Below are 20,603 nucleotides of genomic sequence, written 5' to 3' on the forward strand. Positions count from 1 at the left end.
CGTCACACAGCTTGCACCACAGGAGGATTGGACTCGAGATTCTCGCAAGAGTCTCGAGATCTGCGACGTCAGTCTCAAGAGTCATAGTCTATTATCTTCATTTCCGTATTGATTGGTACTACAATATAGGGAAAATTGAGAAGTCTCCACCTTATCAATACATTAATTTATTTACTCTAAAGTGGTAAAATCATTCGATACCGGTTTCGATCCCTATGGGATCATCCTCAGTTGACACACGATGAAATACTTATAAAAACATCACATGTAAAAGATTGCATCTGGTAAGACTAGATCAATTAAATTAAATATAAAAGTTGTTAGGTTGTTAGTGAGAAAGTATTTGTATGTGTGTGGCACGTGACCACACTATGTCTAAGCTAATATACATTGTAGAGATCTTACATTTGTTCTCAATCAGTGTTTGGGATGTTACATTCAGTATAGTTGTTTCATATTGATTAAAACATTAAAAATTGCTTATAAAAGAATGTGTCTATCTTTGGTTTGAATAGCACTAATTGGTTTGAGCCTTAACGTTACATGACATCTATATTACAGAACATAGAATACAATTTTTTTGTGTACACACTATTAATTGTGAGTCTATTATGAAGTCCTAAAATATTTTATTACTATTATTACTATTATCTATAATATATGTATAAAATATGATCTGACATGACAAACTGTTAAAAGTATATAAAATATTGATCTAATGGGATGGGACCAAATTCTTATTGGTATTGTTGTATTTTACCACTTGCGCTAGTAAAGTACATGATATATAATGTTGAGGTTAGAGCTTATGTTGTTTTTCATTCGTTATAATTTATAAATGCTACTCGTAATGAAGTTGTCTTGATTGTAGACAGAAGCTGCTGGTTACCATTTAACCCAGTAACAACATATGCAGATCATATTTTATGCATATATTATAGATAATAGTAATTTTACAGTACTGGTGTCAACAAATGTAAACCTAACGCACAAAAATGGACACATAAGGTACCATATAATAAGTGTTTCTAGTCAAAAAGGTATCATTTTAACAAGCTTTTTCATGTTTGTTTCCAATTGGACTTATTATATAAAAGTGAAATACCACAAACATCAAAAAAGTGTAAACAACCCTACTGATATTTTACAAAAATAGATACAATGAAGTGAGATACCTCAAACAATAAAATATTTTAGGACTTCATAATAGACTCACAATTAATAGTGTGTATACAAAAATTTTTTATTCTATGTTCTGTAATATAGGTGTCATGTAACGTTAAGGCTCAAACCAATTAGTGCTATTCAAACCAAAGATAGACACATTCTTTTATAAGCAATTTTTAATGTTTTAATCAATATGAAACAACTATACTGAATGTAACATCCCAAACACTGATTGAGAACAAATGTAAGATCTCTACAATGTATATTAGCTTAGACATAGTGTGGTCACGTGCCACACACATACAAATACTTTCTCACTAACAACCTAACAACTTTTATATTTAATTTAATTGATCTAGTCTTACCAGATGCAATCTTTTACATGTGATGTTTTTATAAGTATTTCATCGTGTGTCAACCGAGGATGATCCCATAGGGATCGAAACCGGTATTGAATGATTTTACCACTTTAGAGTAAATAAATTAATGTATTGATAAGGTGGAGACTTCTCAATTTTCCCTATATTGTAGTCTCAAGAATCTCGAGCGAGAGCATTGCCCATCACTACTGTGCACTTCCCAGATTCTGCTTCATACTGGGCATTCGTGTTAGGATTTTTTCTTTGTATACTTCAAAATCTACAAGATATCCATGACGAGTGTTAGGCACCATACCTTGCAATCAAAATAAATAGGTTTTCCCCTTATAAATTGTGTGCAGGGATGCCTCCCGAAATATGGCACCATACAATCATCATATGGCAAGTTCTCTTCTGCTAGAAAGTTTTCCATGAAACGAGCACATAGAAGGTAAATCAGAGGGTTCAACTTCCACATTTTGTCGTTGAAATTTGGGTTTGTGTTATCAGCACAGTGAATAAAACGGCATTTTTCAAGAAACCTATTTTGCCGCACAGCACTTGCTACCACAGAATGGTGCCTGTCACATGCATCCTCTCAATATGATCTCTTCGAAGGAATGGGATTGTATCCAGATAAAATCAAAATCGCTGTGAAAACTTTCATTTCTTGCTGAGTAATATTCGGGGAAGAACAGTTCAAAAAGCTGCCATATTTATTAGATTCAGAAACTAAATGATGAAAAAAAAAATCATGTGTAAAAATTGACTCAAACAGGCCAACGCACGATTTTTCTCGAAGTTCGGTGAAGTCACTGTTGGGAAATATTTCTAAACGCATGCTAAGGTTTTGCTTTTCCCATTTTTCAGGAATTTGAGGTACCTTTCTGGGTCTTACTTGTACCAACTCAGCTGGATCCACTTCAACAGGCAAATCTTCAAAGTCTTGATAATCAGTTCGAGTTTCACGTGTTACTAATTATGCATTCGCTCGAAGCTAGCCACCAGGTAAATTATCAGTGAAGCCACCTCCATCTTCATCCCCTCTGTCTTTGTGCGTCTAGAGGCTCGATGACTACCTTTTGTACATTCACAATTAAGTATTTATTTATTTTCCACCTAGTCGATACAATGATTGCTTAAGGCAATTTTTAATGGTCAAAAGTGGTACATGTTTCGTATATTATCAACATCTTCAGCCACATAACACTGTTTAGATGAAAAATATATAAAACTGACAAAGTAATGCTTTAGAGGAAGTGTCCTTAAAATTAACATAAGATCTTATGTTGATAATATACGAAACATGTACCACTTTTGACCATTAAAAATTGCCTTAAGCAATCATTGTATCGACTAGGTGGAAAATAAATAAATACTTAATTGTGAATCTATTGAAGTGCGATACGGACCATGAAGCTGATTTTATGTAATACCTTTTGTACGTCAGAAAATTCATCATTTTCAAACAAGTCGAGTACTTCTTGTATTAAAATTCTCCTAGAAAAATTATTTAACCCATAAATGTTAAACACGTGAAAAGACAGGATAAATAAATACATAAAAGACATATTTCAACAAGAAAACCGCAATGCAGTGTCAATTTTATGTGAAAAGCTTACTTTGTGTGATTAAAAATGGTTAAATTAAAACATATAATTTACAGCCTACACTGTTATGCGTTGCTAGGTTATAAAGAAGAATGAAATGAACAGAATGGAGCATCAGAACTATAACAATTATATGCCGAGTTCTGCTGAGCAGAAAGACGGCACTTCCGCCCAGCGTGCCAAATAAGTACCACCAAACTTCTGCTTCAAATGAAAGGACGCGAATCATCACCAAGACATATCTTAGCTAATCCCCATACATATAAGCACCTTAGAGAAAAATATAGCACAACAGGGTCCGTATAAATAGCTATAGAAGTAAAACAGGAATTACTTTCTTGAAACGTGCAGCCATTACTGGCACTCGTGAAAACAAGACTTACTTTATGTAGCTATACCGTACCAATGAGCACGATGTACTAAGACAAATCATGTAAGGTGTTGGGCGCAATTTCTCTGAATATGGCAATACTGTAGTAAACAATACAGTGTGCACGGTTTCAATAATAAAGAGCCCAAGAAGATGGTGTAGTTTGCCATGCCATATATGGCACGCTGGGCAGATCCAGGTTAATGTATCTTCTACTGCAGGAAGGATGTTTTCCCTTATATTCTGCATATCTCCCTTGATGGTTGAAAACTGGTTTTCTAACCTTCCTTCAACAGCAGAAATACGGCCCCCAAGATTTCCCTAGACGGCACATATACGGCTTTCAAAATTTCCCTCAACGTTAGAAATCCTCCCCTCAACCTGTTGCTTTATGCTGGAAACCTGGATTTCCACCTCCTTCTTGAGGTCCAAGACATCCCCTTCCAGCTTGCTTACTCTACTATCGATCTGGTCAATCTGTCCTAGTATTGACCTGATGTCCGTTATCTGCTGCGTTAATCGATCGGTAGCGTTGCTAATTTGCGATGAAATTTTGTCATTTACGGTTGAAATTTTCTATTTTAGGCCCTGTTTACCTTTATAAACCTGCGTGTACACTTGTGATATTTGTCCGGTTAAAACTGAGTTAGCCTGAGAAATTTTTGTCATTTACTTTCGAAATTTGATCTGCAGTTTGTCCTGTTAGGCCGGAATTCACGACTGAAAATTTGTCATTTAATGCCTGCATCATGGTCATTAAGTTACAACACATTTTAGGAATATTTACCTCTTCTTCTGTGTTGGAATCTTTGTCGTTGAAACAGCTCAAAGATGAACTTACCAAGAGGAATTAGTAGGAGGATACAACTAGGGAGTGCCTTTTACCACCTAGTACAGAGATTAATATGGAACAAAGATGTACCAGTGAAGGCTTCGACAATGACATATTCTCTAGTATCGCTTGCATTTTGATCTACTACACTCGTAAATTGTCACGTTCGCCAGTTTACATATCCACTAAGACGCACACGAGATGCTATTAGTTGGTACAGTTATTTATTCACATCTATTTACAAACTGAAGACACACATAACCTTAATCACTGCTGTCACTAGCAAAATATATATAATGGTGTATGGCCTCCAGAGAGGCCTGGTGCAGGTCTTTTTCTAGTAGACGGCCTATTAGGCGACCTGGATATCTGTGATGATGAGGGTCCTACCTAGGATGATTTCTAATGTTGAAAACGCCACACACACCCAGCCCCCGAGCCATTGGAATTAACCAATTAAGGTTAAAATCCCCGACCCGGCCGGGAATCCAACCCGGGACCCTCTGAACTGAAGGCCAGTACGCTAACCATTCAGCCAACGAGTCGGACGGACACTAGCAAAATACACACTCATGCTTGTATGATACAAGACAGTAAAATTCTTTTAAATACCTCCATATTGTATGACAAAGTCATCGTTGTTGCTTCAGATAATTTATATAGTCTGCCGGGCTGAGTGGCTCAGACGGTTGAGGCGCTGGCCTTCTGACCCCAACTTGGCAGGTTCGATCCTGGCTCAGTCCGGTGGTATTTGAAGGTGCTCAAATACGTCAGCCTCGTGTCGGTAGATTTACTGGCATGTAAAAGAACTCCTGCGGGACTAAATTCCGGCACCTCGGCGTCTCGGAAAACCGTCAAAGAAGTTAGTGGGACGTAAAACAAATAACATTATTATTATTAATTTATATAGTCTACTCTTTTCTAATTTTGACGGTAGTAAATAATCAAATTGAAGGCATAATCAAAATGCTACAAATATTTAAAGATAATGTTATGCACTGTAAATCATGCAGTATATTTCACAATGTATTGTTGGAGCTAATTTCTTGTTGCTGTCATGCCCTAAAAATGAAACAAGTAAATGTTGGTAAATAAAGTTAATATAGAATCTGTCTTTCAGCCCCCTTTAAGTAACACAAATAGTACGGTCACTTTTTTATTGTGATGTGCAGTGTGTCAGTACTTTTCCATATTTTCCATTGTGATGTTTCGGTGCTCACCTGATAAAATTCTCTTGTAGGCTGAGAAGAACTGTTCAACATCACAGGAAGTCACCGGTTTTAAAAATAATACTACCTGGTTATGAGATGAGGCTCTTCTTGTTTGCCACTAATGATCTTGTAAACAGATAGTTTGATTAACCTAGATTTCGTTTCAGAACTACATGGAGTTTGTTAAAGACTCTGACCAATGAGAAAGCACCTAGCCATTCCAGATTCTGAGAAAGGATTAGTGCTGTTGTGTGCAGTCGAGGCACTCAAACCTGTTGTATTTTACAGAAAAATTAAATGAGCTGACACAGTTCTTTTCAATTTTTTGAATAATTACCTAGACATGTACAAAAATATTACATTCTTCACATAATATGCAAAATAAAACACAGGTAGAACCATATCAGAACTACAATTCTCAGACATTTTTAATTTTCAGTTTTCTACAAAAGGGAATGGAATATGTAATTACTAGACAGCAGATTTTAGGCAAATGCCTATTTTTTTTCCTTAACATATAGATGCGTCACCTTTTAAATTTTCATGTTTCATGAACGTTTAGGTCTATATAAAGCAGTTTTTTAATGCCTGAAAATGCCCATTTTGATGTTTGTGCCTATTTTCCATTCTAAGTCTATTTTTAGTGCCAATTTTCCAGTTTGACTACTTTTTCCTTTGTTAGATTTGAATTTCCATTTTAATTTTGATATTTTACATTATTCATAATAATGGTCTGCTGTGCCATTATTTTTAAAGAGTATATAACTTACAGGTCAACTATGATTCTTGTGATTCTTATGAGCCTGTATAAAACACTGCGAGGAGAGTTAGCGACCCCTTCCTCCTTCCTAGATTTGGAAAGCCCAGCAATTAGTGACATAATGCAAATGTCCCAATCTTACAAATATAACCTTCTCAAATCTTGGAATTTTATCTTTCAATAGAACAAAAGCTGCACATCTGGTATGTGTGTACTGTTGGTCTTTAGAGCTCGACTTGTTCACTTGAAGAAAATGTAATACCAAAAATAAAATCATCTAAAGTATCTTTAATTCGACAGTGGCTCCTTGAATTCCTCGATTACTCGACAGTTTTAATGTTTTCTTGATATATGCTCAGTTATATATATCTGCCCTTTTATTCGTTTTAGTGCCTAAATATAGCAGTTAAAGAGCCTGTTTTAGGCGCTTAAAACATTACCTTTTAGAGCCTAAACTTCTGCTATCTAGCAATTATATAAGAATGTGGGCCTACTCATCATCATTGTCTTGTTCTTCTCCAAGCTGATTATTGAATCCTTCTATTTATTACATTGAACTGTTGTTGTACCTCCTCCTCATCTTCTCCCAGATCATATCATCATCTGAAAAAATCATTATATTCATTTTTTCCCCTCTATAATCTTCCCTTGTTGCCTTTATGTCATCCATCACCATAATGAACATTGGAGGTGACAACACACTCCTTTGTTTTATCCCATTGTCAGTTTCAAACCATTCTATTCAACCCACTGTTGTCTTTACACAGCTGTAACAGTTATAAATTGTGTTTATCGCTGTTATTAGTTCCTTGTCAATGTCCTGTAGATCAGGCTTTCCCAAACTTTTGTTCTGGGGATGCTGTCATATGCCTTTTCCAAGTCTGTAAAAGTCATTACTACATCCTTTCCATATTCCCAGCTCTTTTCCACGATCCATGATTGTCTTCCATTATTAATTATTGGGAAAAGCAAACACCCGAGATGTTTTGAAAATATTACGTGTCTGCCTGTGACATACAGCTCCCAAAACAGCTCCTAGATGACTGCTAATAATTTCAAGGAATGGTACGCAAATAAATTTATGCCTAGTGGTAAAGCACACTGTCAAAAAAAAACATAAAATAGGGAGAGTTCTTTTAATCCAGGATAATGCCTTCACACTTCCCTTGAGTTGATGTTCTTAATGAGATTGACAAAAAATTCAAATTTAAGTTTTTACCACCCCATGTTACAATGATAATACAGCCTATGGATCAAGGCATTATTGAAAAGATGAGAAAAGGATACAGAAAAAACAAACCCTTTTGCACAGGTTGATACTAGCAGGGCCTGATGATGAAAATGTTGTGAGCTTTTCAAAAATCTCAACTTGAAGGACTGTGTTTATATGGCTGTTGTTGCTTAGGATAGGTTGACAGAAGAAAATTAAATAAAGAGATCAAAAGATTGTGTCCTGAAGATATAGAAACAGGAGAAAGGGGAATGTGTGCATGCTGTTGATTTAGATGATTTAAGACTCCTTTTTAATGCCATACCTGGCTTCAGACATAATTATTGTAACAAGGATGATGCTAATGAATGGTTGAATATTGACCAAAATGACCTTTGGCTACCAAATTTTGACTGCTGTAACAAACAGTGAAGTGCCTCTAAATGAAGATGACGACATAGCTGAAAGCCCTGCACATACTCACACTTAAGCTTGCAGTGGTCTAGATATGGCTATAAATTAGTTGGATAAAATGCCTGAGTGTAGTAACACAGCTTGCCTGTCTGTGACAAGTTAGAAACTTAGCTGCAAAGAAACGAAGCTTGGTAACAATAACTAAACTTTTGCTCTGTGTTAGAAAATTTTAATGAATCTGTACTCTGAACGAGGCTGAACATCAATTAGTTCAGATTATCAATGTTCTACTGTATCAGTAGGAAGTTATTTTATCCCTTCATCATAGATGAGGTACATCACCTAAAATATTATCATTAAGGCAGGCAAGAAGTATAACCTATGAGGGTAGCAATTTTCATAAAAATGTCCGACTCATTGGCTGAACGGTCAGCGTACTGGCCTTCGGTTCAGAGGGTTCCGGGTTTGATTCCCGGCCGGGTCGGGGATTTTAACCTTAATTGGTTAATTCCAAGGGCACGGGGGCTGTGTTGTCTTCATCATCATTTCATCATCATGACGCGCAGGTCGCCTACGGCCGTCTAATAGAAAGACCTGCACCTGGTGAGCCGAACCCGTTCTGGGATATCCCAGCACTAAAAGCCATACGACATTTCATTTTTTCAAAAAAATACAATAATGTTATTTGCTTTTTGTCCCACTAACAACTTTTTCGCTTTTTGGAGATGCTGAGGTGCCAAAATTTAGTCCTGCAGGAGTTCTTTTACTTGCCAGTAAATCTACCGACACAAGGCTGACGTATTTGAGCACTTTAAAATACCACCAGACTTAGCCAGGATTGAACCTGCCAAGTGGGGTTAGAAGGCCAGCACCTCGACTGTCTGAGCCATTCAGCCTGACAGAGCATACATAACGAGGTTCACAGAAAAGCCATATAAGCCTACTGTACGTTCTTTACAATCTCAGATCTAATGAGTTTATCTCTTGGAGTTCAACAGGTTTTAATGCATTCTCCTCCTATGCTCTCAGTTACAATATGCTGGATAGTTTCTTCAGGAGCACCACTATACTACTGGGGAGACAGAACTGTGCCTCTCGTGAATAAATTTCCAGTACAGACTCCATGGTTAGTCCTGAACCTGTTCAGAGTGGTTCAGGCTTTCTAAGGTAAGTTACAACCTGGAGCAGATACTTTTGCTGAATTACCCTAACTCCAAAGACTAATTTTTGAGGTCCATTCATCCATCCACTGAGCACTGGGATCAAAATAGTTCCTTGCAAATCTTTGAACATGACAGATCAGTGGATGCCTAGATTTAAACCTATTTCTATGTAGAAATGCTATATCATCATGGATAAACAAATTAGGATTACCATGATCTTAATGTACTCCTAGTTCAGTGTAACTTCTCTGTGAAGGAAAGGTAAAAGAATATTGCCAAGGACAGGAAGCCAGTAAACTGGAGTGGATATACGGTAATAGAAGCGGTGATAAGTCTCATGGGTTTATTTAGCTCTATGCCACTTATGGAGGCTATTGAGCCAAACTGGAGTAAAGTATTCAACTACAGAGGAGGTCAGCCCTAAGGCTGAGTTCCTTATAGTTGTAGCAGAAGGTCCCCAAAACATTCTGCAGTATATTGTTCCTGGTTCTTATAGAAAGAAAGTGTCTGATCCAGAGTTACACCTAAGTACCTTTGGAAACTTGTTATACATATCACTGAGGACAGGAAGCATGTAAATTGGAGTGGATCTAAAGCTGTGTACACATCAACGTACAAAACACCGAGCAATATGGCAAATGGAACGACAAACCAAGGACAGAAGTTGGGGATATGTTCGGTGTGAGATTTGTGTTTTTTCCCATTTCGTTCAACTGAGCCGTTGTATTGAGTGGACATGTCCCTAGAAGCTGCGTCATATACTGTATTTATATCCATCTAGTCTTGAAGAAGAAATATCTTATTAAGAAACAAAATTTTTTTTGGCAAACTCGATTGTATGCACGTAGATCAATTCATTGTAATGTCACGAAGTTTCAGAAGATTATGAGAATGGAGTCCTGTAATTTTGATTTCCTATTTAAATGCAATTGGACCAAAAAGTACAAGGACAAGTTCAATCATGAGAGAAGCTATATATGTACATGACTGTTTTGTTGCCATGGGTAATTCATACAACAGTCTTTAGTACCTTTTTGAAGTTTATTATTGTATTACTGAAATTAACGAACTAAATCAATAAAGGTAATTCAAAAAATAAAGAAATAGTATGGCTTACTATTCTTGTTTATCCATACCCTTTCTGGTTCCTAGACATCTTTTCCATTTTTCACACACTCTTCTAAATGAAGATTTTTCCAGTTTCTTTTTGCACTCATCAATCGATATCTCACACGATGCTACAACCAATATTTCTGTCACTATTTCATTCCAGGAGTCATTCTTTTTAATTTTATTAAAGTGTTCCTTACATTTTGGATTCCAGATACATTCCGCGCTCCTATCAGTTTAATCGTTAATTCTTTTGACCACTGCTTTGTGCTATGAACTGAAGAATTGAAAACAGATAAAAATACTACTCACAGATAAAGATTGTTATTAAGTGTAAACTACCACGTCCGCAGTTGCAACATCTCTTGATGGTGCACTGAAATACCGACCCTCAGCGGATCGGGACTTGTTGCGGGGCGATGTTTGCGTGCCGCTCGGTTCAGCATTTTGTACACTGATGTGTATGCGGCTTAGTAGAACTGGTCACCAGACTCACGGTGTTATTCAGCTATATGTCAGTTAACTTAACATGCGGGTTATTGAGTCGGACTGGAGCACAGTATTCAGCCACAGAGAATACACGCATACTGTAACCACCAGTGTTAGTACCTGTTAATACATATTAATCCCTCAGTGACACAGAATATTTGAGTGCTGCATTACCCAGCGGGTGGAAGTGATTCATGTGCAAACACCAAGAAAATGCAGCATCCCTTTAAAAATTCACTGTTACAACAGTTTACTGTAAATATTTGAAAATAATCTGGGCTAGAGGCCCTAATCTTTGCCTTGCAAACTTTGAGTGGAAAAACTAGAAACAGTAGCTCAAAGATTCATTTAGCACAAATCCCTGGTTAATGGGATGATTAGTTCATGAGAAAGAGGGCATGTATTTTGGCATATTTCAACGTCCCATTACTTTTCCATGTTGTAAATAACTTGTATCCTTACGAATTATATACAGGTGTTAAGTATTTTTTTTTTTCACAGATGTACTCAAGCTTCATTTTAATTTCCCCATTTGGTCTATATCTCTATTAATTGGTTGATTAGTATAACAGTTCTCCCTCCTTTCGTAGGGTCCAAATATCTTCTTATTTTTACACTCTGAATAATCCCATAATTTATGAGAATGAGCCAAACTATGGAATGGAGTAAAAGGACAGTATTAAATGTAATTTTCAGCCGGTCAAATCGGGACATAAAAGATAGAATTGCACTTTGTAACTTTCAGAAATTTGAACAAAAGATTTGAGCCATAATCTACATTTATGAGATTACAATATCTTTAATTAGTGTGTCATAGGAATCTTTTTACTGATAAAAACAGTATTGCTTGGTTATATCATTAAATAATTAGTATTAACAAAATTTGTGTAAATTATGTGTCAAGATCCTGTTAGTCCATGTTAAACGTCTAACAATTGCTGTTACGAAATTGCTGTACTTAGATCTTTTGAGTAACATACCAAACAGAGAAAGCAGTTTACGTCATAATGATTTTGAATATACGATGGATACAGAGTTTCTATAAATATACAGGTTATCGAAAACACTTGTTAGTAGGTTTGGGCTCCAAAGACCGAAAAAGTAGTTAGTGGGACGTAAAGCAATTAACATTATTATTAGTAGGTTTGGGCACTATGTCCCTGTTTCAGCACATTGTGCCGGTACACAGTTATGTTCCACTGTTCCGGAACACCAAGTGTCAATTGTTCTGAAACATTCTCAAGTGAGACCGAGACAGTGACTCGCTGTCTCGTCACAAGCGCCGCCCTGTGCTGGAGGGTTCCATGTTCCGTCACATCCTCTTTGTTCTATGAGTTCCGTTGCACCGGCAACTGGCCTTCGGTACATGCGAATAATGTAATGTGTTCTGTTTTGTTTTCATCTGTTTTGTAAGAGTGTTCTCATTGAAGACTAATAAAATAACCATACGAAAGACGGTAAACTTTACATAATGTTGCATCGGAATCCTGTTCAGGACTTTTTTCCTAGAATAAAACCGGACAGAGTGAAATGCAATTTATGTTCTTCTATTTTGTCTGCAAAGGGATCTTCTACCAGCACAGTGACAAGACATTTCAAACTTAAACAACCCACAGTTTTTATTTTCATGTTCTGCTTGTATAGTTTTATTTCTAATCTCTTGTCCTGCTTGTATATAGTTTAATTTTTATCTTTGTGTTTTGCTTGTATGGGTTATTTTTATTTTTGTGTTCTGCTTGTATATTGTGTACGTAAATAGATTACTGATGAATGTTTCTTCAACTGTGCGAGTATATTTTTAATTGGTGAAAAACGTCCGACTCGCTGGCTGAATGGTCAGTGTACTGGCTTTCAGTTCAGAAGGTCCCGGGTTCGATTCCCGGACGGGTCGGGAATTTTAACCTTAATTGGTTAATTCCTACGGCACGGGGGCTGGGTGTATGTGTTGTCTTCATCCTCATCACGACGCGCAGGTCACCTATGGGTGTCAAATAGGAAGACCTGCACCTGGCGAGCCAAACTCGTCCTGGGATATCCCGGCACTAAAAGCCATACGACATTACATTATTATTATTATTATTGGTGAAAATAACATTGTGACATTTGTAAACACCTATACTGCCACTGTAACCGTGTTATGTATATATCATATTGACTGAAAAAGTCTTAACCTAAAACCAGCCTTTAAACGTGATTACTGGGCACGAATTTCAGTGTTCCGACTGTTCCTTCACGTTCCATGCAGCTTTATGCTGGCCGTAACTACACATAGCACGTCTGGTACAGCAGCACTTTCCTGCTGAGACGGAGCATGTCATGTTGCCTCACGGAGTTCCCTCTACTGTGCAGTTACAGTCCCGTGTTCCGGCACACTGCACCGAAACACTCCACCTCAAGCTTGTAATGTTCTGGTCTGCCCAACCCTACTCGTTAGTAAGGTAGTTGACAGAATTCAAGTGAGGTTAGAATATTCCATGAATATAAACTTACCTCTTTCTCCAGTGCTGCAGGTACCAATAATTTTATGATTTTATGCTACTCTCTCTTTCCATGTAATGTTCAGAGACAATGCTAGAATTTCAAAAGCTATAGTTAGCAGAATATCTGCAGCAATAACAGCTATGAGAAGAAGGTGCATAGTATTTCCTTCAGTAAAAGAATGTCAACAGATTATCCACGACTTCTATGAAATATGCTGTTTTGCTGGTCTTGTAGGTGCAATAGATAGTACACTCACAAGATTCCAATCGCCTAGAGGCAGTAAAGCTGAAATACCATATGCTGCAATTGGAAGGGATATGTTTTTCTATGTTCAAGTAATTAATGATCCTAACCTCCAAAATCAGAGATGTAGTTACTAGATTGCCAGTTTCTGTAAATGACAATATAATATTTAATAACTCCCATATCAAAGCATGATATCATCATCATCATTTCCCAACTCCAGTTTCCTGGGTGTGGTGTACAAGCACGGTATGGAGTAGGGAAAAGTTATAAAAGGATCCTGATATTTGGTATCTTTCAAGAAGGCATATTGTTAACACCAAATTTTCATCCTGAAACAAAACTGCCTATTTATTTTGCCTTCTCTCTCCATGTTTTACAGTTGTATTCACACAAAATCGCATCTGAGTGTACTGAAAAACTACTTGATTCTAGATTTGCATCATTTGTAATCCTTGTGAGAATTCATATATTTGTTAACATTTCTCAGGAAAAGATTGAAGAGATTCAAGGATTTTAACTCATTGTTGACTAACAACTATTGATGAAATTGGGCCTAATATTGTAGTTATGATTAACATGTTCATGGAATTGCTCCTTTATCGGTAGAGTTATAAAGTATGAAATGTGGGATGTTGAATACTATGTGAAACTAAGAATTAATTTAATATTTGTTTACTTCCAGCAAGAACGAGCTGAACTTGAACAGTATCGGATGAAAGTTGCTATGGGAAACTATGAAGATTCAGCTGCAGACACTCGTCCAAGGAAAAGAATTCGACCCAACAGTTATTTTAGTGACGAGGAAGAAGTTAGTGATTGAGTTGAACAGAGATGAGTTATTCAGGAAGAGGTGCTATTAGAGGGTGAAAAAAAAATGAAGTGATTAAGACCATATATTAACTTTTATTTCATTTGCTATACCATTTGTGCATACAGCTCGGCCTTACTGTAAATTCATGAAAGTATCCAATCTCATGGTTTTTTTATGAACAAAATGATTGATTGTGACTGATCTTGGCACCATAATGGATTATCATGATTCAAAGTAGATAAAATATGCAAATGAATAAAAAAGAAAAGCTGTAAACCTAGAAAGGAATGTGAGCATTACTGATTTACAGGTAAACATCAAGTATGTCATAAGCCAATTAATTTGAATTTGTTAAACATGACAGTATGCAGAGTATGTATACAAACAAAAAAATATTGGGCAAGATATTGTAGGTGGAGGCAAGACAGTATATTTAAAGCTATATGGAATGGTGTGCCTTCATATGAACATTATTTACATGGAATGGCTATGCCATCAGGAGAGACATATATACAATAAAAGTGATGTTCTGAATGAGGACCACAGGTTCACAAACATAAAAATCTTTGTTGGAAATCTAAGAGATAATAATAATAAAAAAAATACATCAACCCGTATCAACAGCAAATTGTAATTATCTTTCAGGTACTCTACTCATGTCATATCCATCCTATCTTGAGGATGTAACAGACATATCAGATGCTTTTCACTAGCACAACATAACACCAGTCTGGCTACAACAGGATTTATATTTACATACAAGAAACATGTTGGGCTGGGAGACATATATGTAACTGTCAGTTGAATTTGTTGTGGCCAGTCTAGCGTGGTTCCAAACAGCAATACTGCAGGCAATTACACAGTTTTGAAGGCATAGCTGCCAGTGAATTACTTCTACGCCTTTGTTGCCACTGATTAACCTCGTCTCACTTTCCTGTCTCCACCATGCTGTTTGATTTGCTGCTCTTACTAACACGCTTGAAGCTACGTTGTTTGGCGAAAGGAGATCTTCCCAAGGAATTAGCTGAACCATCAGAACAGCCTCCCAAGTCCAATACAGGTTCTGAAATATAAATCATTAACACTGCATATTTCCTTTTATCAAAAGGGGGAGGGGAATTACAATCATTTCTTGTGACCAAGACATCATTTGGTACTAAATTTAGTTGTCTAATGGACTAATTTTCAAATACAGTACAATCCAATTATCCAAGCGCCGTATAATCCGAGCCAAGTCTGCAACACTACATTACTTGCTTTAAAGCAGTAAATCTTAAAAGTTTTGTCGTGAATGAATATTATTGCAACAGATATACAAGGTACTGCTATGAAATCTGAAAAACTAAATAATTTTTTTTCTTTAGAAATTATACAAAGTGATTTGTTTTGTTACTATCTTTAATTTCATTTCAACTTCAAAATATGTAGGCCTACTTTAAGAGAAACAATTCATACAGTATTAAAATATTGTATACAATAATGCATAATTTATTACAGCATTTGTAACTATTGATCATATTTTGTGCTACCTACTGTAGCATATTATTCACTGAAAAAACAAAATATGTCAATGTGTTTTTCTTTGTTTTTAAATAATTTGAATAACACTAAGGTATGAGAAGAATTTTTGTAATATTGTATAGCATTAAGGACATCTGTATTTTCTGAGATTGTCTCAGTCCACATTACCTTGGATAATCAGTGTTCTATTATACTATTAGAACTTTATGAAAAATATAGCATTCCCAACTTGGTTTGGGGGATCTGTAACAGAGTCTAAAAAGCAATAAAGTACTCCAATCATGTCAATTCAATCCTGTGTTGAGAATGTAATAGTCATATTTAAATAAATATTGGCAACATACATGGGAGGGAAAAACCTCTCTCTTGAATTTGTTATGGCCAGCACATAATGACTTGAGCATCATTTCCCCTCCCTCATAGGAATTCTATATGCAAAGTGTTTACAATCAGAATGGAACTCTTTCCCAAATGCCTTACTTCTGCCTGCTTCACCCCCACCACAATGCTTCATAATCTTTGGTTACAATGTGAATTGAACAACAGTTATAAAATGACAGTCCCAAATTTTTTTTGCTAGTTGCTTTACGTCGCACTGACACAGATAGGTCTTATGGCGACGATGGGACAGGAAAGGCCTAGGAGAGGGAAGGAAGCGGCCGTGGCCTTAATGAAGGTACAGCCCCAGCATTTGCCTGCTGTGAAAATTAGAAACCACAGAAAACCATTTTCAGGGCTGCTGACGGTGGGGTTCGAACCCACTATCTCCTGGATGCGACCTCACAGCTGTGCGCTTCTAACCACACGGCCAACTCGCCCGGTAGTCCCAAATATTACAAGTTAATGAAACTACTTCCCCTGTGAACCATGTGACCTTGCAGCGGAGGGGCATCCCAATGAAGCAGGTAGCCAAGTTGTAAATGCAACCGTATCAGATGAGTATCTATGGAGAGATCAGACTAACGAATGGTTGATTGAAAGAAGGGTAGCAGCTTTTCAGAAGCTGCAAGGGAGGCAATCTGGGTGATATGGTCTTGTAATAATATTTAACATGGCTTAGCTATGTTGATAATGCTACCTGGCTAAAAGCAATGGGAAATTACAGCCGTAACTCCCGAAGATGTGCAGCTCTCTCTGGATGAATGAATGAATGATATACCGATGATTGCTTCCTCCCACGTAAATAGTCCCCAATGTGGATCTCTGGGTGGGGACTACACAAGAGGGAACAATCATTAGGAAGATGAACACTAACATGCTGCAAAGTTGGACCATGGAATGTTTGAAGTTTGAATCATTGAGGTAAGTTAGAGGAACTGAAAAGGGAAATGGACAGACTAAAGTTAGACGTAGTTGCTGTAAATGAAGTACATTGGCTGGAAGAGCGGAATTTTCAGTCAGGTGACTGCATAAGGATTTTTGTTGCTTAAAGGGGCCTAACATCCAGGTCATTGGCCTGCCCCTAATAGTAAAAAATGAAACAAAAATTATAATGAATTTAAAATAGTTGATGGATCAAATTTGCGGTGCGTTATTTTTCTATAAATGATTAAAACAAACTAAGATATAATAAAATATGGCACAGACTTGAAAAGTAAAATCACGTACAGCATATTATTAAAGTTAAAAATGAAAAACATTAAAACACACAAAATTGAATTAAAGCATAGTTTGCAATAAAACAGGCCACAATCCCTTGGAGAATGGATGACTATGCTCGTAATCTTCAAGAATGATGTAGATGGTATTCAGAAGTTTTAGACTATGGCAGAGATCAGCCATGTCTATGTACTCTGCAAGGATGTGGACTACGGTCAGAAGGCAGCCGTAAGTACATACTGAGTGGAGGAGGGAGTTCTCCCTTCGGTAAGTAGAAGTGCATTGCTATACCATGGCCGATCTAAAGACAACAAAATTTTGGTGGTGAGAACTTGTCAGGTTCTGCAGACATGGTCTTACATTTCCAGAAGATTGAAACAAATCTCAAATGTCCCACAGTCTATTTCCCTGTAGAAATACAATGATTTAATAGCACTATTGCCCTATGTCCCTTCAGTTTGCCACGAGTTTTATAAAAATTTAGAAATATACAAGTAATTCAAACAAGAGAGACTATCTAAAAGGAGACATAGATGAGGATTAGGACTAGATGTAACATCTTTTAAAAATAAAATTAATTGTTGTTAAGTAATGTGTTTTTGGTTATTTCTTAAATACCAAGAACACTATGTCATATAATACACGCTCATGAGAGATATACAACATAATGCCCATAAAAAATCAGCAACTAAAAGAAACAAATAACACTAAATATAAGACATCAAGATACACAATGTACAGAGTTAACTGCTAAAATGTTATGAAAATGCTATTAGTAGGCAAGAAGATTAAGGGAGAACAAAGTATACCATTTTCCAAACTACTCTCCTGTAAAATTTAATAAATGTGACATAGTATCCTGTATCTCTGAAGTACAGAATTAAAATACATTGTTCCTGACTGAAACGGGTACTTAATTAAAATATTCTCTTGATCAATTGCACATAGACAGATCAGAAATCTCCAATTAACTTACGATAAAATGATTGAGCAAACTCCTTGAATTCCCTGCCATATGCCAGAGTTGTACAACTTGCCATAGCAAATGTATTCAACAATACCTCAGCCACCCCCAGTACCATTTCACAGTACGTCAGAAGGAAATAACTCATACCGAAGCTCAACAACCATTAATACAAATTAAATTAGCAAAGGCTATCATTGGATCTAATTAGTTAATTTTGTGTTACGATACAGTACTGGAAGTTTAAAAATTTTATGCTTGTAATAGTTTTTAGCGTATTTCTTAGTTGATTAACAAAGTTCATTTTAAACCTTTTATTTTTATTATTATCATTGTATTAGTAGCAGTTGCAGTAATTTTCATTTACAAAGTAACTGTTTATACTGACAACACACTTTTCTGGACAAGACATTGTATTTGTTCATCAAAGAATTTGTATTTCTTATCCGGTATGATTGAAAAGTATTTATTGGGAACATGAGTGGAAGATTTTTGTTGTTGATAGCTTTCATTTGCATAATAATAATAATAATAATAATAATAATAATAATAATGATAATAATAATAATAATAATAATCATCGGAGCCTCCATGGCTCAGACGGCAGCGCGTCGGCCTCTCACCGCTGCATACCATGGTTCAAATCCCGGTCACTCCATGTGAGATTTGTGCTGGACAAAGCGGAGGCGGGACAGGTTTGGGTACTCTGGTTTTCCCTGTCATCTTTCATTCCAGCAACACTCTCCATTCTCATTTCATAGCATCTATCAGTCATTAATAAATCACTTTGGGAGTGGCGACCCCATCGTGCTAACAGCCTATATCTGCTTCATTCATTCCATCCCTGACTCGGTCAATGACTGGAAAACAGGTTGTAGGTTTTCATTTTCAATAATAATAATAATAATAATAATAATAATAATAATAATAATAATAATAATAATAATAATAATAATAATAATAATAATAATAATAATAATGTGAGAGTCACCATCAAGCTTTCTTCATCACTGGTTGCGTATGTATGTTTATGTACATTTTTTTGATTCTAGGTTCAATTTATAATTGAACATTGACTGAGACATACTTAAATATTCATAAAATCTATCTGGGTGTATTTTAAGCTCCTGATACAATTTATAGAATTCTCCCTGTTTGGTTCATTCCTCAGTGACTGGATGTATTTGTACTGTATTTTCTTCTCGTATTAGAAAGCAACTCTACTCTACTGCATTACTTGCAGATAAATCACTATCACTGTCAGAATCAGTAAGCATCTGAATATTATGGTAGTACAGACCCCTTTAGTGTTTTCTGAAAGCAACTAGCTTACTGACTAAATACTTTTACTCATTGTATTGAACGGCGCAAAATTGTAGTGAGAAATGCTTCAATATGTTGTGCTGATGTGGGGTACATGCTGAGATGCGCAGCGAGATCAACTCCAACATGTTTTTGGCCTTAGACACAATTCTATAATATATAAAATGGTCCCTTGAAAATTATTTCTACATCTTCCGTTTTGTTGAGATCTCTTGTAAGAATGGCCCCCCTGGGTTTTACCTGGTAACATCAAAACATTTAGCAACCACATAGTCAAAAATCTGTTTGATTATTGCTAGTACATTATTAATACTTCCCAAGATCACAGCTGAACAATGAATTGGGTCTTTTCCAGAGACTTGCACTAACCAGTTGAGAAAGCTCAAAAGTGTGCATGAAAACATTGCACATACTGTTTACAGTACACAGCATTCCACAGTGGTTCAGACTTCATACTTGACCAGTTAGAATGTTTGCATCAGGTAGAGAAATCATAATCATAGGGAGAGTTCTGCAGGTATAAAAAGCTGACACACATGTATAATACCATACATAAAATAAACTACTTTGAAAGTCGAAATGTGAATTTCTTCCTAGTGTTGATCAGTTTTATAGGGGAAAAGTGACCATGCACCTGCTGATATCCAGGGTAGCTGGTGGAAGTTTGAGTATTTGGTTAGATCCGTGACTTTGCCGATTGCTCCCTGACTGGTTGAACACATTCATTACATGGTTTATTTTGAACTTTCCAGCCTGTTCTGTCATTGAAGTCGTTAAAGAGAATAATTTGTTTTAGCAATGCTGACAATAACAAACTAATTATTAATATTCCTATCAGGTTTAAGCAAGCATATAGCAGAGTTTGCAAATCTGAAGAACTGATGAATGAATATTTCATACAAAAAATATTATTTAGCCAGTTCATTAAATTATAAACTACCATCTCCTATGCCTCTTACCCAT

At 36.3% G+C, this 20,603-nt stretch overlaps 2 protein-coding genes across 2 annotated transcripts in view; one reads left to right on the plus strand and one right to left on the minus strand.

The window, feature by feature from the left end:
- Positions 1 to 16,362, plus strand: part of LOC136857012 (zinc finger CCHC-type and RNA-binding motif-containing protein 1) — a 61,267-nt gene extending 44,905 nt beyond the window's left edge. The window contains exon 5 of the mRNA XM_067135350.2: positions 14,105 to 16,362. Within this exon, the coding sequence (XP_066991451.2) occupies positions 14,105 to 14,242 (138 nt within the window). The 3' untranslated portion in view covers positions 14,243 to 16,362. The remainder of the gene's footprint in view (positions 1 to 14,104) is intronic.
- Positions 14,306 to 20,603, minus strand: part of Nf1 (neurofibromin 1) — a 666,749-nt gene continuing 660,451 nt past the window's right edge. The window contains exon 53 of the mRNA XM_068225031.1: positions 14,306 to 15,296. Coding sequence (XP_068081132.1) covers positions 15,160 to 15,296 — 137 coding nt within the window. The 3' untranslated portion in view covers positions 14,306 to 15,159. The remainder of the gene's footprint in view (positions 15,297 to 20,603) is intronic.

Source organism: Anabrus simplex, chromosome 1 (genome assembly GCF_040414725.1).
Source record: "Anabrus simplex isolate iqAnaSimp1 chromosome 1, ASM4041472v1, whole genome shotgun sequence".
Lineage (NCBI taxonomy): Eukaryota > Metazoa > Arthropoda > Insecta > Orthoptera > Tettigoniidae > Anabrus > Anabrus simplex.